This window comes from Pristiophorus japonicus, chromosome 23, assembly GCF_044704955.1.
Source record: "Pristiophorus japonicus isolate sPriJap1 chromosome 23, sPriJap1.hap1, whole genome shotgun sequence".
Classification (NCBI taxonomy): domain Eukaryota; kingdom Metazoa; phylum Chordata; class Chondrichthyes; family Pristiophoridae; genus Pristiophorus; species Pristiophorus japonicus.
In genome coordinates, this window is record NC_091999.1 from 3505898 (window position 1) to 3528688 (window position 22791).

The window sequence follows — 22791 nt, forward strand, 5'->3', positions numbered from 1 at the left end:
GTGGATGGTAGACACAGAGGAAGTAATATTTGGAGACAAAGAGACAGACAGAAGGAGACAGCAAGAAAGAACAGAGTGGATATAATGGAGCTAGTAAAATAAGATGAGACAGAAGAAAAACAGAAAGTGCTGGAGAGGATTTACTGACGAAGAAACAGTTCATTTTTCAGGTCGAGGGGAAGAGAGAGGAGTAGACAGAAGGAGAGACAGAAACGAGGGATGGACAGAAGGAGACAGATAGAAGGAGAGAGAGAGATCAAAGGAGAGAGACAGAAACGAGGGATTGACGGGAGGGAGGTAGTCAGACAGGGGAGAGACAGACAGACAGGAGAGAGAGAGGTAGACAGGAGAGAGACAGAAACGAGGGATTGACAGAAGGGGAGAGAGAGAGAGGAGACAGACAGACAGAAGGAGAGAGAGAGAGAGAGACGAGACAGATAGGAGAGAGGGAGACAGACAGACAGAAGGAGAGAGAGGGAGACAGGAGACAGACAGACAGAAGGAGAGAGAGAGAGAGAGAGACGAGACAGATAGAAGGAGAGAGGGAGACAGACAGACAGAAGGAGAGAGAGGGAGACAGGAGACAGACAGACAGAAGGAGAGAGAGAGAGAGACGAGACAGAAGGAGAGTGAGGGAGACAGGAGACAGACAGAAGGAGAGTGAGGGAGACAGGAGACAGACAGACAGAAGGAGAGTGAGGGAGACAGGAGACAGACAGACAGAAGGAGAGTGAGGGAGACAGGAGACAGACAGACAGAAGGAGAGTGAGGGAGACAGGAGACAGACAGACAGAAGGAGAGTGAGGGAGACAGGAGACAGACAGACAGAAGGAGAGTGAGGGAGACAGGAGACAGACAGACAGAAGGAGAGAGAGGGAGACAGGAGACAGACAGACAGAAGGAGAGTGAGGGAGACAGGAGACAGACAGACAGAAGGAGAGAGAGGGAGACAGGAGACAGACAGACAGAAGGAGAGTGAGGGAGACAGGAGACAGACAGACAGAAGGAGAGTGAGGGAGACAGGAGACAGACAGACAGAAGGAGAGTGAGGGAGACAGGAGACAGACAGACAGAAGGAGAGAGAGAGAGAGACGAGACAGAAGGAGAGAGGGAGACAGACAGAAGGAGAGAGAGGGAGACAGGAGACAGACAGACAGAAGGAGAGAGGGAGACAGACAGACAGAAGGAGAGTGAGGGAGACAGGAGACAGACAGACAGAAGGAGAGTGAGGGAGACAGGAGACAGACAGACAGAAGGAGAGTGAGGGAGACAGGAGACAGACAGACAGAAGGAGAGAGGGAGACAGACAGACAGAAGGAGAGTGAGGGAGACAGGAGACAGACAGACAGAAGGAGAGTGAGGGAGACAGGAGACAGACAGACAGAAGGAGAGTGAGGGAGACAGGAGACAGACAGACAGAAGAAGAGTGAGGGAGACAGGAGACAGACAGACAGAAGGAGAGAGAGAGAAATGAGGGATTGACCGAAGGAGAGAGAAATGGAGCGAGAGGGAGAGTTGAATGTTTTAAGAGGGAGAGTGGGACATGGAGACTGCTGGGACTGTGATTCTCTTTCGTGGTTCAGTGACGGTCGAATTGTGGTGGAATATCCCCGAGATGACGGGTGACGAGAGAGGCACATGTTGCAGGATGGAAGGATTTGGAACAACGAAGCGTGAGTTAGATTCCTGCCCTATTTCACTCGGGCCTCCAGCCCACCTGCCCCCCGGGTTATTGACTTCATTCCTGCTCCGTCGCACCACAGAATGACTGCTGCCTCTCTGGAGGCTGTCAGTGTGTCGCTGTCAGTGATGTGCCCGGTGCTGCCCGCTGGTGAATGTGTTTGCTGCTGCTGTCACTGCAGTCCGTCACCACCCCCACTCTCGATAAGGGTTATATTTGGAGCTCGAAGTAAAGCAGGTGCTTCCCGTAGTTTGAAAATAGTCCTGCTGTTTCCCTTCTGAAAGGTCGAAAATACTCGGCACAGCAGGTGTGGGGGGGAAGTGAAACCTGAGTCTCCCCCCTCCCTGTTCGTCTACTGCTCTCTCTGACCCTTTCTGTCCCTCTCTCTGAATCTCTCTATCTCTATTTATGCCCCTTTGTTTTTCTGTCTGTGTCTGTCCCTCTATCTCTTCCTCTCTGTCTCTTTCTCTCTGTCCCTTTCTCTCTGTCTCTTTCTGTCTTTCTCTCTCTCTGTCTATCTTTATCTGTCTCTCTCTCTCTCTCTCTCTCTCCTTTCTCTCTCTCTCTCTGTCTTTCTCGCTCTCTCTCTGTCTATCTTTATCTCTCTCTCTGTCTCTCTCTCTCTCTCTGTCTCTCTCTCTCCCCCCCTCTGTTATTCTCTGTCTCTCTAACTGTCTGTCTTTCTCTGTCTATGCGTCTCTCTCTATCTCTGTTTTTCTCTGTCTCTGTCTTTCTCTCTCTTTTTCTCTCTCTCTCTCTGTCTCTGTATTTTTCTCTGTCTCTTATCTCTCTGTCACTCTCTCTCTCTCTCTCTGTCTCTTTCTCTCTTTGTCTCTATGCGGGGAATTTTAACCCCCAGGAACCGGGTGGGTTGGTGTCTGGTGGGAATTAAAAAACTGCAGAAATGTGAAGTGTGATCGCAAACCGGCTCCAGCGCTGGGGTTTAAGGTCGGTGCGTTTGGCCGCGGGCTAGAGTGGGTGAGACCGATAGCACGGGGTAAATGAGGCACTTTGGAATGGAATTACAGGCATTTGAATTTCACGCCTCCAGCGAGGTTCAGCGGCCTCTGCCGCTTCCCTCCCATCCCCGAGCCCACCGGGCCTAACTTCCCCAAGGTTCCCCCCTGCCCCTGCCCTGAACTTGCATCTCTCCTCCTGCCCTCTCCGACTTCATCTTTCCCATGAGACCCACCTCCTGCTCCCTGGGCCCTATTCCCACTAAACCCCTGACCACACACCTTCCCGACCTGGCCCCCCGTGTTAGCCGACGTTTCCCTCTCCTCAAGTACTGTCCTCCTCAAAACTCCCACCCTTGCCCCCCTCTGTCCTTGCAAGCTACTGCCCCATCTCCAACCTCCCTTTCCCAAAGTCCTTCAGCGTGTTGTCGTCTCCCAAATCCGTGCCCACCTTTCCCGCAACTCGATGTGTGAATCAACTTTCCACACGACCGAAACGCCCCTTATCAAAGTCACAAAAGGCATCCTGTGTAACTAACAGAAAGACTTGCATTTATATAGCGCCTTTCACAACCACCGGACGTCGCAATGCGCTTTACAGCCAATGCAGTACTTTCGGAGTGTAGTCACTGTTGTAATGTGTGGGAAACGCCAATTTGCGCACAGCAAGCTCCCACACACACACAGCAATGTGATAATGACCCAGATAATCTGTTTTTGTTATGTTGATTGAGGGATAAATATTGGCCCCAGGACCCCGGGGAGAACTCCCCCCTGCTCTTCTTCCAAATAGTGGCCGTGGGATCTTGTACTATCCACCCGAGAGAGCAGACGGGGCCCTCGGTTTAACGTCTCATCCGAAAGACGGCACCTCCGACAGTGCAGCACTCCCTCAGCACCGCACTGAAGTGTCGGTCTAGATTTGTTTGCGCTCAGCTATTGCCTCCTGGTCCTTCTCGACTTGTCTGCAACTTTTAACATGATTAACCACACCATCCCCCTCCAACACCTCTCCTCCACCGTCCAGCTGGATGGGACTGCCCTCGCCTGCTTCCATTCTTATCTATCCAGGTATCACCTGCAATGGCTTCTCTTCCCGATCCCGCACCAACACCCCCTCCTATTTCTCATCTCCATGTAGTGCCCCTTGGCGATATCATCCGAAAACACAGCGTCAGTTTCCACATGTAGGCTGACAACACCCAGCTCTACCTCACCCCCACCTTCTCTCTACCCCTCCACGGTCCCTAAATTGTCAGACTGCTTGTCCCACATCCAGTTCTGGATGAGGAGAAATTTCCTCCGTCTAAATATCGGGAAGACCAAAGCCATTGTTTTCGGTCCCTTGCCACAAACTCCGTTCCCTGGACACTGACTCCATCCCTCGCCCCAACTCCTGTCTGAGGCTGAACCAGACTGTTCGCAACCCAGGTGTCGTATTTGACCACATAACCGTAGCATAACTATGACCGCCTATTTCCACCTCCGTAACATCGCCTGTCTCCACCCTTGCCTCAGCTCATCCACTGCTGAAAACCTCATCCATGCCTTTGTTACCTCAAGACTTAACTATTCCACCGCATCCTGGCCGGCCTTCCACATTCTACCCGACGTAAACTAGAGGTGATCCAAAACTCGGCTGCCCCATGTCCTAACTCGCACCAAGTCCCGCTCACCCATCACCCCCCTGTGCTCGCTGCCCCCGTGTCCTAACTCGCACCGAGTCCCGCTCACCCATCACCTCCTGTGCTCGCTGCCCCGTGTTCTAACTCGCACCGAGTCCCGCTCACCCATCACCCCCTGTGCTCGCTGCCCCATGCCCTAACTCACACCGAGTCCCGCTCACCCATCACCCCCTGTGCTCGCTGCCCCGTGTCCTAACTCGCACCCAGTCCCACTCACCCATCACCCCCTGTGCTCACTGCCCCGTGTCCTAACTCACACCGAGTTCCGCTCACCCATCACCCCCTGTGCTCACTGCCCCGTGTCCTAACTCACACCCAGTCCCGCTCACCCATCACCCCCTGTGCTCACTGCCCCGTGTCCTAACTCGCACCAAGTCCTGCTCACCCATCACCCCCTGTACTCGCTGCCCCGTGTCCTAACTCGCACCGAGTCCCGCTCACCCATCGCCCCCTGTGCTCGCTGACCCGTGTCCTAACTCGCACCGAGTCCCGCTCACCCATCGCCCCCTGTGCTCGCTGACCCGTGTCCTAACTCGCACCGAGTCCCGCTCACCCATCGCCCCCTGTGCTCGCTGACCCGTGTCCTAACTCGCACCGAGTCCCGCTCACCCATCACCCCCTGTGCTCACTGCCCCGTGTCCTAACTCGCACCAAGTCCCGCTCACCCATCACCCCCTGTGCTCGCTGCCCCGTGTCCTAACTCGCACCAAGTCCCGCTCACCCATCGCCCCCTGTGCTCGCTGACCCGTGTCCTAACTCGCACCAAGTCCCGCTCACCCATCGCCCCCTGTGCTCACTGATCTACATCGGCTCCCGGTTAAGTAACACTTCGAAATGTTATGTATGCAATAAAGGTTCAAATTGAGTACTGTTTAACTAAGCAAGGTACACCCTTGGCTCAGCTTTATTTAGACCCAAAGTGCCTGACTCTCAAAATGGCTGGCCTTTTCTACCTGCGCCGCACCATGTGCGTGCTGCTCAGTGGCCTCCAACAATGCCGCCATCTGGTGGCTACAAACAGAATGTACATACATGACAACTTCGTTTTCAAAATTCTCATCCTTGTTGACAAATCCCTCCATGGCCCTCTCCCCTCCCTATCTCTGTAATCTCCTCCAGCCCCACAACCCCCCGAGATGTCTGCGCTCCTCTAATTCTGCCCCCCTGACCATCCCCGATTTTAATCGCTTAACCAATGGCGGCCGCGCCTTCAGCTGCCTGGGCCCCAAGCTCTGGAACTCCCTCCCTAAACCTCTCCGCCTCTCTACCTCTCTTTCCTCCTTCAAGACGCTCCTTAAAACCGACCTCTTTGACCCAGCTTTTGCTCCATGGCCTAATATCCTTTGATGTGGCTCGGGGTCAGATTTTGTTTGAGAATCACTCCCGCAAAGCACCTTGGGTAGGTTTTACCACTTAAATGCCGCTATATAAATGCAAGTTGTTATTGTTGGGTCGAATAACGGGATCAATTCTGAGCAAGTTTTGCTGAGAGGAGGCCGAGCAGGACAAGGGCAGCAGGCGCATGGAACGCCATCAGCTCCGAGTGCCGACTTGGGAATATATCGGCCGTTCCTTCATCGTCGCTGGGCCAACATCCTGGAACTCCCTCCCCAGCAGCACTGTGGGAGAATCTTCACTTGTCAAGCCCTCTAGGGAATAAGGGGAGCGGGCGGGGAAGTGGAGCTGAGTCCATGATCGGATCAGCCATGATCTTATTGAATGGCGGAGCAGGCTCGAGGGGCCGAATGGCCGACTCCTGCTCCTATTTCTTATGTAATGCCAGACGTTTCAATGAGATCACCTCTCATTCTTCTAAACTCTAGGGAATATTGGCCTAGTCTACTCAATCTCTCCTCATAGGACAATGCCCCCATCCCAGAATCAGTCTGGCGAACCTTCGTTGCACTCCCTCTATGGCAAGTATATCCTTCCTTGGGTAAGGAGACCAAAACTGTACACAATACTCCAGGTGTGGTCTCACCAGGGCCCGATATAATTGCAGTAAGACCTCTTTACTCTTACATGCCAACCCCTTGCAATAAAGACCAACATATCATTTATTTTCCTAGTTGCTTGCTGTACCTGCATGTTAACTTCTTGTGATCCGTATACAAGGACCCCCAGGTCGATCTGAATACCAACATTTACGAGTCAGCTTTTAATGAATATTCTGCTTTTCCATTGTTCCTACCAAAATCAATAACCTCAGATTTCCCCACATTAAACGCCATCTGCCACCATCTTGCCCACTCACTTAACGTGTCTATATCCCGTTGCAGCCTCTTTGTGTCCTCCTCACAGCTTACTTTCCCACCTAGCTTTGTGTCATCAGCAAACTTGGATACATTGCACTCGGTCCCCTCAACCAAGTCATTGATCTAGATTGTAAATAGCTGGGGCCCCAGCACTGATCCTCGCGGCACCCCACTAGTTACAGCCTGCCAACCTGAAAATGGCTCAATTATTCCTACTTTCTGTTTTCTGTCCATTAACCAATCCTCAATCCATGCTAGTATATTACCCCCAATCCCATGAGCCCTAATTTTGTGTAATAACCTCTTGTGTGGCTCCTTATCGAATGCTTTCTGAAAATCCAAATATACCACATCCACTGGTTCCCCCTTATCTACCCTGCTATTTACAACCTCAAAAAAAATCTCGAATGAATTTGACATTTTCTGGTGCCCGAGATGGACCCGCTCCCGCCACTGATGAAGGTGACCATCGAGGTTATAATCAATTAGGAGTTCCACCCTGCTTGATCCCAGGAGGTCTTTCAGGGGATCAGCAGTGGCGGTTCCTGGTGAGCCAATCCTGGCATTTACGCCGGGATCCGGAGACCAGTGGAATATCAGTCTCGGCTTTTGGGGGAAAAGTTCCACATGAGAAGCTTTCGACTGAACTGAAATTTGCAAGCTATCCAGGGCAGAAGTCGGGGTCAGGCGTGAGACTTGGTTGGAAGGTGGCAGGCTGACTGGCCGTGAGAGGCATCACGTCGGACTGGATCACAGGACGTGACTTGTTCTGCTTTTGCGTTGGTTGGCACCTGGTGTGGCGGGGAGGGGGATTGAGGGGCAGACGTGGCAGTCAGCACAGATTTGCATACACGAAACCGACGGCACAAAACACCCGAGAGAGCGTGCAGAGCGACTTTAAAAGCTCGGCTGTCGGAGGGCAGCAGACCAAGCAGAGACAACACCTCAACCGTTTGGCACTTTCTCAGTGGGGAGACAGTGAAGGACCTGTGCAGTGCCATGGACTCAGCCCGCCTCCTGTTTGTGTTCATCCTCCACCTTGCCCGTGAGTGCCAGCCTGTTTATACGCAGGGTCCGGGATAGCTGCGGGGGGATCTCAGCAGTGCTGCCATTTCCCTTTTAATTTATTTAAGGGGAGGGAGTGGGGTCCGGGAGAGAGTCTCCCCTCGCTCACTGACAGAGTATTTCCCTTTTAATTTATTTAAGGGGGCGATACAGGCTGGGTGTGGGGTCCGGAGTGAGTCATCTTACCCACTGCCAGAGTATTTCCCTTTTAATTTATTTAAGGGGGCGACACAGACTGGGTGTGGGGTCCGTAGAGTGAGTCGTCATACCCACTGACAGAGTATTTCCCTTTTAATTTATTTAAGGGGGCGACACAGACTGGGTGTGGGGTCCGTAGAGTGAGTCGTCATACCCACTGACAGAGTATTTCCCTTTTAATTTATTTAAGGGGGGCGACACAGACTGGGTGTGGGGTCCGTAGAGTGAGTCCCCTCGCCCACTGACCGGTGTCTCTCTTTTCCAGGTGTTTTGGCCGACCCCCGTGTCACTCAGGAGCCCCTCGCTGGGCCGGTCACCGCGGGAGAGACGGTTAAACTGAAGTGCAACCTGCTCGGAGCCAGCTCCGGCACCTATGGCATCAGCTGGGTACGGCAGTCACCGGGGAGCACACCCCAGGGGGTTTTGTACTACAGCACCGGCAGGAGCATCTACCGTGCCCCGGGTATCACCGACCGCTTCACCCCCTCGGCCCAGGACTCCAGTTTCACCTACCACCTGACCATCAGCGCTCTGCAGGCCGAGGACTCGGCCATTTACTACTGCATGGTCAGGGTGAGCGGTCCCACAGTGACACACAGCGTGACACAAACTTCCTCTGGGGCCCCGAAATGCTTCGCAGTGCAGCAGCCTCAGCCTTGCCCGCCTCCTTATCGTCCTACGGAGGTCCACCACAGGGCAAGGAGAACTGGCATCGTTTTGCCTCCTTTAACAACAACAACAACAACAACAACCACCTGTATTTATACAGCGCCTTTAATGTAGTCAAACATCCCAAGGCGCTTCACAGCAGTGTTTGAAGACAAAGCAATACATTTGACCCCGAACCACATAAGAAGAAATGACGGCAGGCAACCAAATTCTTGGTCAAAGAGGTAGGTTTTGAGGAGCGTCTTACAGTAGGAAAGCGAGGCGGAGAGGTTCAGGGAGGGAGTTCCAGAGCTCGGGGCCCAGGCAACAGAAGTCACGGCCACCGATGGTGGAGCGATTATAATCGGGGATGGTCAAGAGGCCAACAAATTGGAGGAGCGCAGAGATCTCAGGGGGCTGTGGGGCTGGAGGGGAATACAGAGATAGGGAGGGGTGAGACCATGGAGGGATTTGAAAACGAGGATGAGAATTTTTACTGGACCGAGAGCCAATGTAGGTCAGTGAGCACAGGGGGTGATGGGTGAGTGGGACTGGGTGCGAGTTAGGACACTGGGCAGCGAGCACAGCGGGTGATGGGTGAGCGGGAATCGGTGCGAGTTAGGACATGGGGCAGCAAGCACAGGGGGTGATGGGTGAACGGGACTCGGTGCGAGTTCGGACACGGGGCAGTGAGCACAGGGGGTGATGGGTGAGCAGGACTCGGTGCGAGTTAGGACACGGGGCCGTGAGCACAGGGGGTGATGGGTGAGCGGGACTGGGTGCGAGTTAGGACACGGGGCAGTGAGCACAGGGGGTGATGGGTGAGCGGGACTCGGTGCGAGTTAGGACATGGGGCAGCGAGCACAGGGGGTGATGGGTGAGCGGGACTCGGTGCGAGTTAGCACACGGAGCAGCGAGCACAGGGGGTGATGGGTGAACAGGACTCGGTGCGAGTTAGGACACGGGGCAGTGAGCACAGGGGGTGATGGGTGAGCGGGACTGGGTGCGAGTTAGGACATGGGGCAGTGAGCACAGGGGGTGATGGGTGAGCGGGACTGGGTGCGAGTTAGGACATGGGGCAGCGAGCACAGGGGGTGATGGGTGAATGGGACTCGGTGCGAGTTAGGACATGGGGCAGCGAGCACAGGGGGTGATGGGTGAGCGGGACTCGGTGCGAGTTAGGACACGGGCAGCGAGCACAGGGGGTGATGGGTGAGCGGGACTGGGTGCGAGTTAGGACACGGGGCAGTGAGCACAGGGGGTGATGGGTGAGTGGGACTGGGTGCGAGTTAGGACACGGGGCAGTGAGCACAGGGGGTGATGGGTGAGCGGGACTGGGTGCGAGTTAGGACATGGGGCAGCGAGCACAGGGGGTGATGGGTGAGTGGGACTCGGTGCGAGTTAGGACATGGGGCAGTGAGCACAGGGGGTGATGGGTGAGTGGGACTCGGTGCGAGTTAGGACACGGGGCAGTGAGCACAGGGGGTGATGGGTGAGCGGGACTCGGTGTGAGTTAGGGCACGGGCAGCGAGCACAGGGGGTGATGGGTGAGCGGGACTCGGTGCGAGTTAGGACACGGGGCAGTGAGCACAGGGGGTGATGGGTGAGCGGGACTCGGTGTGAGTTAGGACACGGGCAGCGAGCACAGGGGGTGATGGGTGAGCGGGACTCGGTGCGAGTTAGGACACGGGGCCGTGAGCACAGGGGGTGATGGGTGAGCGGGACTAGGTGCGAGTTAGGACACGGGGCAGTGAGCACAGGGGGTGATGGGTGAGCGGGACTCGGTGCGAGTTAGGACATGGGGCAGCGAGCACAGGGGGTGATGGGTGAGTGGGACTGGGTGCGAGTTAGGACACGGGGCAGCGAGCACAGGGGGTGATGGGTGAGCGGGACTCGGTGCGAGTTAGGACACGGGCAGCGAGCACAGGGGGTGATGGGTGAGCGGGACTCGGTGTGAGTTAGGACACAGGGGCAGCGAGCACAGGGGGTGATGGGTGAGCGGGACTGGATGCGAGTTAGGACACGGGGCAGCGAGCACAGGGGGTGATGGGTGAGCGGGACTCGGTGCGAGTTAGGACATGGGGCTGCCGAGTTTTGGATGAGCTGAAGTTTACGGAGGAGGGTGGAAGATGGGAGGGAGCAAAGGGGGGCACTGGAATACTCAGCGTTCCTTCATTCCACGCGGATAACTGGAAGAGGGGTGGGGGGGTCGGGTGGGTCAGACTCTGACCTTTCACCCACTGGGTCCTGATTTTAACCCTAACTGCATTCTGTAACTCTCACGGGTTGTGGTTTCGCTGCCAAGGCCGGCATTTATTGCCCGTCCCCTAACTGCCCCTTGAGAAGGAGGTGGTGAGCCGCCTTCTTGAACCGCTGCAGTCCGTGTGGTGAAGGTGCTCCCACAGTGCTGTTCGGGAGGGAGTTCCAGGATTGTGACCCAGCGACGATGGAGGAACGGCCGATATATTCCCAAGTCGGGATGGTGTGTGACTGGGAGGGGAACGTGGAGGTGGTGGTGTTCCCATGGACCTGCTGCCCTTGTCCTTCTAGCGGGTAGAGGTGGCGGGTTTGGGAGGTGTTGCCGAAGAAGCCTTGGCGAGTTGCCGCGGTGCATCTTGTAGACGGTGCACACTGCAGCCAGGGGGCGCCGGTGGTGGAGGGAGTGAGTGTTGAAGGTGGTGGGTAGTGTGGCCCATCGAGCGGGGCTGCTTTGTCCTGGATGGTGTCGAGCTTCTCGAGTGTCGTTGGAGCTGCAACTCATCCAGGCAAAGTGGGGAGTGTTCCATCACACTCCTGACTTGTGTCTTGTGGATGGCGGGAAGGCTTTGGGGAGTCGGGAGGTGAGACACTCGCCGCAGAATACCCAGCCTCTGGCCCGCTCTCCTTGCCGCAGTGTATATGTGGCTGGTCCGGTTAAGTCGCCAGTATAGAGACAGTTTGTGATCCCTCTGTTCTGCGCCTCTCTCGCAGGTTGAAGTTTTTGTACAGTGTCCTCCCTTCCCCTGAGGCACTGTGGGTATGTCAGCGGTAATGGAACGCCCCTGGACGTCAAGAGTGAGTAATCTTTTTTTTAATCCTTCACTGGCCTCAGAGGCTTCGATCAGTTCTTGTTGCAAATGTTGCTTGTTGCTGCTTTGTTGGGGGTGGGCTCGGGAGAGGGGGCCAGGGGGAGGGCGGGTGAGTGTTCAGTATTGATTACCCCTTTCAGATGCTAATCTGTGTTGGAACCGTTAAGTGGGGCTGTGGGGGGGGACGGGGGGGCGTGGTGTGTCGGCCAGGACTGTCGTTCTTTGCGGGTCTCGAAATTTCTCTTTAAGGAGGTACGTGCATTTCTATAGCACCTTCCACGACCTCAGGACATCCAAGGAGGTATTTTTTTTTCTCCCCCCAAAGTGCAGCCGCCGCCGTAACGTAGGAAACGCGGCAGCCGATCTGCGCACAGCAAGATCCCACAGACGACACTGCGAGAAACGGCCAGATCGTCTGTGGGATCTTGCTGTGCGCAGCTGGGGGGGGGGGGTGGGGGGCCGGTGGGAATTAAAAATTCAATGAATTAAATAAACCTGGAATTTAAAAAGCTAGTCAGGGCGAGCATGAAACTACCAAATTGTCGTTTAAAAAACACCCATCTGGCTCACCAATGTCCCTTAGGGAAGGAAAACCTGTCCTTCTCACCCGCTCCAGATTCCCACTACCTTTTGTGTGAAGAAATGCTTCCTGCTTTTCCTCCTGAATGGTCCCGCTCCAATTTTAAGATGGTGCCCCCCTTGTCCGAATTCCCGCCCGACCGGGGGAAATAAGCTTCCCCATGTCTACCCGAGCAAATCCTTTTAACACTTTCAACACCTCCAGCAGACCAGCCTCAATCTTCTGTCCTACAGGGGATCCGAGCCAAGTTTATGCTGTGCTTGTCTCATAATTGGCTCGGTCTGTCTCACTCTCACCTCTGAGTCAGTGGGTCGGGGGTTCGAGACCCCCCGCTCCAGAGACTCGAGCCATGTAATCCAGGGGCAACACCCCCGGTGCCAGTACTGAGGGAGCGCCGCACTGTCGGAGGGGCAGTACTGAGGGAGCGCCGCACTGTCGGAGGGGCAGTACTGAGGGAGCGCCGCACTGTCGGAGGGGCAGTACTGAGGGAGCGCCGCACTGTCGGAGGGGCAGTACTGAGGGAGCGCCGCACTGTCGGAGGGGCCGTACTGAGGGAGCGCCGCACTGTCGGAGGGGCAGTACTGAGGGAGCGCCGCACTGTCGGAGGGGCAGTACTGAGGGAGCGCCGCACTGTCGGAGGGGCAGTACTGAGGGAGCGCCGCACTGTCGGAGGGGCAGTACTGAGGGAGCGCCGCACTGTCGGAGGGGCAGTACTGAGGGAGCGCCGCACTGTCGGAGGGGCAGTACTGAGGGAGCGCCGCACTGTCGGAGGGGCAGTACTGAGGGAGCGCCGCACTGTCGGAGGGGCAGTACTGAGGGAGCGCCGCACTGTCGGAGGGGCAGTACTGAGGGAGCGCCGCACTGTCGGAGGGGCAGTACTGAGGGAGCGCCGCACTGTCGGAGGGGCAGTACTGAGGGAGCGCCGCACTGTCGGAGGGGCAGTACTGAGGGAGCGCCGCACTGTCGGAGGGGCAGTACTGAGGGAGCGCCGCACTGTCGGAGGGGCAGTACTGAGGGAGCGCCGCACTGTCGGAGGGGCAGTACTGAGGGAGTGCTGCACTGTCGGAGGGGCAGTACTGAAGGAGCGCCGCACTGTCGGAGGGGCAGTACTGAGGGAGTGCTGCAATGTCGGAGGGGCAGTGCTGAGGGAGCGCTGCACTGTCAGAGGGACAGTAGTGAGGGTGCACCAGACTGTCGGAGGGGCAGTACTGAGGGAGCGCTGCACTGTCGGAGGGGCAGTACTGAGGGAGCGCCATTCTGTCGCAGGGGCAGTACTGAGGGAGCGCCGCACTGTCGGAGGGGCAGTACTGAGGGAGCGCCCCACTGTCGGAGGGGCAGTACTGAGGGAGCGCCCCTCTGTCGGAGGGGCAGTACTGAGGGAGCGCTGCACTGTCGGAGGGGCAGTACTGAGGGAGCGCTGCACTGTCGGAGGGGCAGTACTGAGGGAGCGCTGCACTGTCGGAGGGACAGTACTGAGGGAGCGCTGCACTGTCGGAGGGGCAGTACTGAGGGAGCGCTGCACTGTTGGAGGTGGTATCTTTCGGATGAGACGTTAAATCCAGGCCCCGTCTGCCCTCTCAGGTGGATGTAAAATATTCCACGGCCACTGCTTTGAAGAAGAGCAGGGGTGTTGTACCCCCGGGGTCCTGCTGCCAATAATTATTCCTTGACCAACATTACTAAAAAAAGTATTATCTGGTCGTTTACTTCATTGCTATTTGTGGGATCTTGCTGTGCGCAAATTGCCTGTCGCGTTTCCAACATTACCACAAGTGACAACACTTCAAAAAGTACCTCATTGGCTGTAAGGCATTATAGGACGTCCTGAGATGGTAAAAGGCACTATATAAATTCAAGTTATTTCTTTATTTTTGATTCTAGCCCCCAGGGGAAAGCGTTTCTCTGCAACAATCCTGCCAACAATTTCAACGGCCGTTTTGGTCGTGGTTGGCGAGCCCCTCTCTGCTGTCACTCCCGGACGAGCCAGTCGCTTGCTAGTTGGCTTTCCTTCCCCGGGAGTTAAAATCGATTCCCTCTCATTCTGACTGGAGAAGCCCCTGATCCAAGTCGTCCTGCTCCGTGTCGGGATTTCCCTCTCACACTCGCCAGAGGAGCTCCAGATCCATCTCCTCGAATACCGTGTCGGGATTTCACTTTCACTCACTCTGATCCAAGTCGTCCTGCTCCGTGTCGGGATTTCCCTCTCACTCTCTCTCAGACCCAGAGCCAACGATTTTTCTAAATTGGATTAAATTTCCCACATTACAACAGTGAATACACTTCAAAGGTACTTCATTGGCTGTAAAGCGCTTTGGGACGTCTGGTGGTCGAGAAAGACCCTGTATTTCGGATGAGACGTTAAACCGAGGGCCCCGTCTGCTCTCTTGGGTGGATAGTACAAGATCCCACGGCCACTATTTGGAAGAAGAGCAGGGGGGGAGTTATCCCCGGTGTCCTGGGGCCAATATTTATCCCTCAATCAACATAACAAAAACAGATTATCTGGGTCATGATCACATCGCTGTGTGTGGGAGCTTGCTGTGCGCAAATTGGCGTTTCCCACATTACAACAGTGACTGCACTCCAAAAGTACTTCATTGGCTGTAAAGCGCTTTGAGACGGGCGGTGGTGGTGAACGACGCTATATAAATGCAAGTCTGTCTGTCTTTATCTCGAGGGCTGGACTATAAAGAGGTGGAAGTGATGCCTCAGCTGTACACGCCGCTGGTGAGACCCCACCCGCAGTACTGTGTTCAGTTCTGAGCACCACCCCTCAGGAGGGTTATATTGGCCTTGGAGGAAAGCAGCGCAGGTTCACCAGAAAGATACCGGGGCTGAAAGGGGTTTAAATTATGAGGTCAGGCTGCAGAGAGTGGGCTTGTGTTCCCTCGAGTATAGCAGATTAAGGGGTGATCTAATTGAGGTGTTCAAGATGATTAAAGGATTTCATAGGCTACCTAGAGAGAAACTATGGAAATGTGAAACTCTCCTCCCTGTCAGCTGTTGAGGCCGGAGGGCCGGGGGAGTCAATGGAAAATTTCAAAACTGAGATTGATAGAGTTTTGTTAGGCAAGGGTATTAAAGGTTACGGAACCAAGGCGGGCAGATGGAGTTAACATCAGCCGTGATCTGATTGAATGGTCGAAAAGACTCAAGGGACTGAATGGCCTCCTCCTGTTCCTATATAACAGGCCCGAGGGGCTGAATGGCCTCCTCCTGTTCCTATATAACAGGCCCGAGGGGCTGAATGGCCTCCTCCTGTTCCTATATAACAGGCCCGAGGGGCTGAATGGCCTCCTCCTGTTCCTATATAACAGGCCCGAGGGGCTGAATGGCCTCCTCCTGTTCCTATATAACAGGCCCGAGGGGCTGAATGGCCTCCTCCTGTTCCTATATAACAGGCCCGAGGGGCTGAATGGCCTCTTCCTGTTCCTATATAACAGGCCCGAGGGGCTGAATGGCCTCCTCCTGTTCCTGTGTAACAGGCCCGAGGGGCTGAATGGCCTCCTCCTGTTCCTATATAACAGGCCCGAGGGGCTGAATGGCCTCCTCCTGTTTCTATATAACAGGCCCGAGGGGCTGAATGGCCTCCTCCTGTTCCTATATAACAGGCCCGAGGGGCTGAATGGCCTCCTCCTGTTCCTCTGTAACAGGCCCGAGGGGCTGAATGGACCTCCTGCTGATCCAACAATCCTCCTGATCCGTGTCAGGTTTTCCCTCCACTCACTCTGACCTCAGGAGTGGTGTCTGGCTCCATCAATTCCCTGCGGAGGGAAAAGGAAAAGAAAGAGAGAGAGAGAGAGAGAGAAAGAACTTGCAATTCCACAGTGCCTTTCACACCCTCAGGGCATCACCAAAGCGCTTCACAATCAATTGAATGTTCTTTTTGTAATACAGTCACCGCTGTAATGTAGAAAGGCCATTTGTACACAGCAAGATCCCACAACCAGCCATGTGATAAATGACCTCGCATCATGGTTTTATTTACTGATGTTGGTTGAGGGATAAATATTGTCCCCCAGGACACCAGGTATAACTCCTCGAAACAGTGGCCATGGGATCTTTTACGTCCACCTGAGAGGGCAGACGGCGCCTCGGTTAAACGTCTCATCTGAAAGACAGCACCTCTGACAGTGTTGGGCTCCCTCAGTACTGCTCCTCCCACAGTGCAGTGCTCCCTCAGTACTGCCCCTCCGACAGTGCGGCGCTCCCTCAGTACTGCCCCTCCGACAGTGCAGCTCTCCCTCAGTACTGCCCCTCCGACAGTGCGGTGCTCCCTCAGTACTGCCCCTCCGACAGTGCGGTGCTCCCACTGTCTGGCACCTCCTTGTGGATGGATAGAGGGTCCAGTCACTCGCCCGCTCTCAGACTTGATGGGGGATGGAGTGGGTGCGAGTCAGACTGGTGTCCGCCATCAACCGAGCTCTGGGAGTGAGAGAGAGGACTCACACAGAGAGCCAGACTTCACTGCCTCCTCCCTGCTGTGCATTGGCCAGGGAGCAGCTCTGAGGCGTGATGCCTGCTATAGTCCATCAGCATCGGACCCGGCCTCCGTAGAGGTCACGGGTTGTGGGGCGGGGTGATCATTTTAAAGAAATAGAGCGAGATTCTGAGGGAACCATGCCTGGGCGAGGCTGGAGATTAAAGGCTTGGTTTACAGCTGAGCAGAAACAAAGACTTGGACCTCAGTTGGCCCTTCCCTTTAAGGAGGTAGCTGCTTTATTTTTTGGCCTGGCGAATAATCCCAGTTTGTCCTGCACTGCTGCCCTCCCAGCACCAGGCGGCGCTGCTGTTCCAGCTGAGGGGGCGTCACCGACATTAGATCGCCTGCAGTGACACCGCCCTCTGGTGGCCACAAATGGAACAAAGGTGGGAACCATTCCCGCCCTTACCCCTCCCCTCTCCCCATGGGCGCAGGTTCCCACGGTGTTAGTTCCCAATGTCACCGAGTGGGAATACCCTGGCTTTCTGCCGCAGTCTCTCAAGACCCCCGAGTTCCTGATCTCATAGAAACATAGAAACATAGAAAATAGGTGCAGGAGTAGGCCATTCGGCCCTTCTAGCCTGCACCACCATTCAATGAGTTCATGGCTGAACATGCAACTTCAGTACCCCATTCCTGCTTTCTCGCCATACCCCTTGATTCCCCTAGTAGTAAGGACTTCATCTAACTCCTTTTTGAATATATTTAGTGAATTGGCCTCAACAACTTTCTGTGGTAGAGAATTCCACAGGTTCACCACTCTCTGGGTGAAGAAATTCCTCCTCATCTCAGTCCTAAATGGCTTCCCCCTTATCCTTAGACTGTGTCCCCTGGTTCTGGACTTCCCCAACATTGGGAACATTCTTCCTGCATCTAACCTGTCTAACCCCGTCAGAATTTTAAACGTTTCTATGAGGTCCCCTCTCATTCTTCTGAACTCCAGTGAATACAAGCCCAGTTGATCCAATTTTTCTTGATAGGTCAGTCCCGCCATCCCGGGAATCAGTCTGGTGAACCTTCGCTGCACTCCCTCAATAGCAAGAATGTCCTTCCTCAGGTTAGGAGACCAAAACTGTACACAATACTCCAGGTGTGGCCTCACCAAGGCCCTGTACAACTGTAGCAACACCTCCCTGCCCCTGTACTCAAATCCCCTCGCTATGAAGGCCAACATGCCATTTGCTTTCTTAACTCGGTCAAGTCAGGAGTGTGATGGAACACTCCCCACTTTCCTGGGTGAGTTGCAGCTCCAACAACACTCGAGAAGCTCGACACCATCCAGGACACAGCAGCCGCTCGATCGACACGCTACCCACCACCTTCAACACTCACTCCCTCCACCACCGGCGCCCCCTGGCTGCAGTGTGCACCGTCTACAAGATGCACCGCGGCAACTCGCCAAGGCTTCTTCAACAGCACCTCCCAAACCCGCGACCTCTACCCCCTAGAAGGACCAGGGCAGCAGGCGCATGGGAACACCACCACCTCCACGTTCCCCTCCCGGTCACACACCATCCCTCGACTTGGGAATATATCGGCCGTTCCTTCATCGTCGCTGGGTCAAACTCCTGGAACTCCCTCCCTAACAGCACTGTGTGAGCACCTTCACCACACGGACTGCAGCGGTTCAAGAAGGCGGCTCACCACCACCTTCTCCAGGGGCGATTAGGGCTGGGCAATAAATTCCGGCCTTGACAGCGACGCCCACATCCCAGGAACTATTATTTTTTTTTAAAGTGGAGCTTGTTTCAGTGGGGGAGCATTTGGGGAACAGTGATCATATCATCAGATATAGAATAGTTATGGAAAAGGACAAGGGCCAATCAAATGTGAAAATACACAACCGGAGGAGGGCTAACCGGAGTTGAAAAGGGATCAGGCCCAGGCGGGTCAGAATTGACGATCGACAGGTGAAACAGGAATGGAACAATGGGAGGCCTTCAGAGAGGAGGAAAGACAGGGCATCGAAAACTTGAGCTCCCTGGATGAGCAAAGGTATCGGAATTAAAATGAAAGGGTAAAAGACAGCTTTCGGCAAATGTCAGGTTCATGTAAAAGCCGTCAATAAATTAAAATGGCGCCCGTGGTTAGACTAGTGGACTACTCCCTCTAGTGGACTGCTGATGTAATAACAATAAAAGGCCATGTGGTCACACAGTTCTGTTAGGAGCCATCTTGTAAGTGCGTGTGTGCTTGTGTCTCAAGATATCACAGCACCCCCACATCCCGAGAGTTAATTTTTAAAAATCTACCTGAGGTGGGGTTCCGGCTAGATCCCGTTTCCGGGCCTCGGTGTGATCGAAAACAAAAGCAAAATACTGCGGATGCCGGAATCTGAAATAAAAACAGAAAATGCTAGCAATCTCAGCGGGCCGGGCAGCATCTGTGGAGGGAAAAACAGAGTGAACCATTCGGGTCGACAGCCCTTTGTCAGAACTGCCGAACGTTCGAAAAGGTCACATTCTTAAGCACTGAAAGGGGGAGGGGAAGAACAAAAGGGAAGGTCTGTGATTGGGGGGGGGGAAGGCGGGAGAGATTAGAGAGACAAAAAGGGCCGAACTGAAATGGTAATGGCAGAACTTAGAAAAAGGTTGATCTGGATCGGGTGTGAATGGCGGGGTAATGACCAGCTGCCATTAGAGACAAAAAGAGAAAAAAAAAAGAGAAACAACATAAGATGGCGGGGGTGGGGTGAGGGGGAGCCAAAGATGGCCAGAGATTGCGCTCTGAAATTGTCGAACTCGGTGTTTGAGAGCGGGAGGCTGTAAAGTGCCTAAAGGAAAGGCGAGGCGCTGTTCCTCGAGCTTGCGTTGAGCTCCGTTGGAACAGTGGCGGAGGCCGAGAGACGGAGAGGTCAGAGCGGGAGAGGGGCGGAGAATTAAAGGGACAGGCGACCGGAAGCTCGGGGGTCACCCATGCGGACTGAACGGAGGTGCTCCACAAAGCGGTCACCCCAGCCTGCGCCTGGTCCCCCCCCAGTGTAGAGGAGACCACACCGTGAGCAGCGAATACAGTATGCTGCATTGCAAGAAGTTACAAGTAAATCGCTGTTTCACCTGGAAAGGAGTGTCTGGGGCCCTGGACAGTGGGAAGGGAGGGGCGGGGGGGGGGGGGGGGGGGGGGGTAAAAGGGGCAGGGGGTTGCATCTCCTGCGCTTGCCCGGGAAGGATTATGTGGCCGGAAGCTCATTTCGGGGCCGCGAACCAAGGTTGCGAACGGTCTGGTTCAGCCTCAGACAGGAGTTGGGGGCGAGGGATGGGGGTTGGTGGCTCGGGAACGCAGTTTGTGGCAGGGGGGGGGGAGGGTGGGGGGGTGAGGGGGGGAGAAGCGGTGGTGAGGTGGAGCTGGGGGTAAACGTGGAATATGTACATACGTTGTCTAACCCGTCTCTCGTTCCTTCCCCCCCCCCCCCCTCTCCGCAGGTAGCTCGGCCCGGCCCCCTTTGGTCTCCGTCTTCGCCCCCTCCCGAGAGGAACTGGACTCCCCCTCCCAGGACGCGGCCACCCTCAGCTGCCTGGTGAGCGGCTTCACCCCGGCCTTGGTGGATGTGCAGTGGCTGGCAGACGGCGTCGAGGTGCACGAGGGCGCCAGCCGTAGCCCGGTGGCGCTGGAGGCGGGATCGGGATCGACCCACCGCCTGGTCAGCTACCTGCGCCTGACCGCCGCCGACTGGAAGGCAGGGAGGAGGTACGCCTGCCGGGTCCGGCACCAGGCGCAGGACCAGCCCATCGAGCTGAGCCTGAGCAGCCAGGCCTGCGGCCTGTAAGACTCTGCACTTTGTCAACCAACCCCCCCCGCTCCCCACAACCCCCCCCCCTCACCCCGCTCCCCACAAACCCCCCCCTCACCCTGTTCCCCACAACCCCCCCCCCGCTCCCCACAACCCCCCCCCTCACCCCGCTCCCCACAACCCCCCCCTCACCCCGCTCCCCACAACCCCCCCCCCCGCTCCCCACAACCCCCCCCTCACCCCACTCCCCACAACCCCCCCCTCACCCCGCTCCCCACAACCCCCCCCCTCACCCCGCTCCCCACAACCCCCCCCCTCACCCCGCTCCCCACAATCCCCCCCCTCACCCCGCTCCCCACAATCCCCCCCTCACCCCGCTCCCCACAACCCCCCCCCCCGCTCCCCACAACCCCCCCCCTCACCCCGCTCCCCACAATCCCCCCCCTCACCCCGCTCCCCACAATCCCCCCCTCACCCCGCTCCCCACAATCCCCCCCTCACCCCGCTCCCCCCCCTCACCCCCCGCTCCCCACAACCCCCCCCTCACCCCGCTCCCCACAACCCCCCCCTCACCCCACTCCCCACAACCCCCCCCCCCGCTCCCCACAACCCCCCCCCCCCCGCTCCCCAAAACCCCCCCCCCCCACGCCCGAGGAACAGCCCTATCGATTCACCAACCCGCGCGGAAAATCCCAGCTCGTCTCGTCCGTTTGCCGACTCGACCTCCGAACCGTCCTTGCCAGTCGGCGTCGGGACTGCTCGACGGCACAAGGCCCTGGACCCATCCAGTTCGCCCTCCACCGGCATCCCTGCTGGTCGCCCGACAACGACGACAACGGAGAGGCGCTGTCTGATCGATCTCCGTCAGTGTTAGCGACGGGAGTCCCAGATGCGAGGCGGGGCATGGGGGGGGCAGGGGGAAACCCACCGTAACGTAGGAACGGGGAGCAGGCCATTTAGTCCCTCGAACCTGTCCCGTCATTCAATGGGATCGCGACTGATCTGCGGCCTAACTCCACATACCCGCCTTTGCCCCGTATCCCTTAATACGTTTGCCCCGTATCCCTTAATACGTTTGGCCAATTTATCAATCTTGTCAATCTCAGATTTAAAGTTCACAATTGACTGCACCTCAACTGCTGTTTGCATGCGAGTTCCAAACTTCTACCTTTGTGTGTAGAAGTGTTTCCGAACGTCGCTCCTGAAATCCTGGCTCTTCATTTTTACACTCTGCCCACCTGCCCTGCTCTCCCCCCCTCCCCCACCTAGGCTCCCCAACCAGCAGACATAGTTACTCTCTCTCTCTCTCTACCTTATCAGTTCCCCTTTAATATCTTGAAAACTTTAACCAAGTCACCACTTAACCGCCTAAATTCCAGGGAACACAACCCGAGTTTGTGTAGTCGCTGCTGGTAATTTAACCCTTGGAGTCCGGGTGGCGTTCTGGTCAATCCATGCAGCACTCCCTCCAAGGCCAAGATGTCCTTCGGAAGGTGTGCCCCAGAACTGAACAGAGTACTCCAGCTGTCAAGAGCTTTTGGGGAACTGTAGCTCCATGGTCACCTCTTCCGACTGAACATGCTACACTGACCACAACTCGCGCCTCACGGACTCTACCCCAAACAGTTGTATCCTAAATCTTAACAGTGTACAGTTTGGGTCTCCTTACCTAAGGAAGGATACACTTGCCAGAGAGGGAGTGCAGCGAAGGTTCACCAGACTGATTCCTGGGATGGGGGGGATTGTCCTATGGGGAGAGATTGAGCAGACTGAGCCGATATTCTCTAGAGTTTAGAAGAATGAGAGGTGATCTCATTGAAACATACAACGTTCTTACAGGGCTTGACAGGGTAGATGCAGGGAGAGTGTTTCCCCCCCCGGGGCTGGGGAGTCTAGAACCAGGGGGTCACACAGTCTCAGGATAAGGGGTCGGCCATTTAGGACTGAGATGAGGAGAGACTTCTTCACTCAGAGGGGGGGTGAATCTTTGGAATTCTCTGCCCCAGAGGGCTGTGGAGGCTCAGTCTTTGAGTATATTCAAGGCTGAGACCGCTAGATTTTTGGATATTGAGGGAATCGAGGGACATGGGGACAGTGCAGGAAAGTGGTCGAAGGTCAGCCGTGATCTCATTGAATGGCGGAGCGGGCTCGAGGGGCCGAATGGCCGACTCCTGCTCCGAATTCTTACCTAATGAGGTTCCCGTGACGACACCCAGCGCTCGTGCTTTCTGCAGCCCTCCCGGCTTCACAACCAACGGACGACCTCTGAACTGCAGTCACTGCTGTTGTGTCAGCAAATGTGTATTTGCGTCGAAGTTCCTCGGGGTGTGCTGTGTGCAATGTGTCTTTGTGTGTGCAGGTTGCAAATAAACGCCCTGACTCCCAGTGTCCGACTCGGCCTTCATCTTTACCTTGTTCAACCGGCGGGGAGGGGGGTGGGGG

General features: G+C 55.8%; 1 gene segment (V, D, J or C); it reads left to right on the forward strand.

Moving 5' to 3' along the window:
* Positions 1 to 1618: 1618 nt before the first annotated feature.
* On the forward strand, positions 1619 to 20424 carry LOC139235277 (immunoglobulin kappa variable 2-40-like). The segment is given in 4 exon segments: positions 1619 to 1673; positions 8106 to 8733; positions 11459 to 11542; positions 20042 to 20424. Coding segments are annotated over 2 exon segments (543 nt in total).
* Positions 20425 to 22791: the final 2367 nt, after the last annotated feature.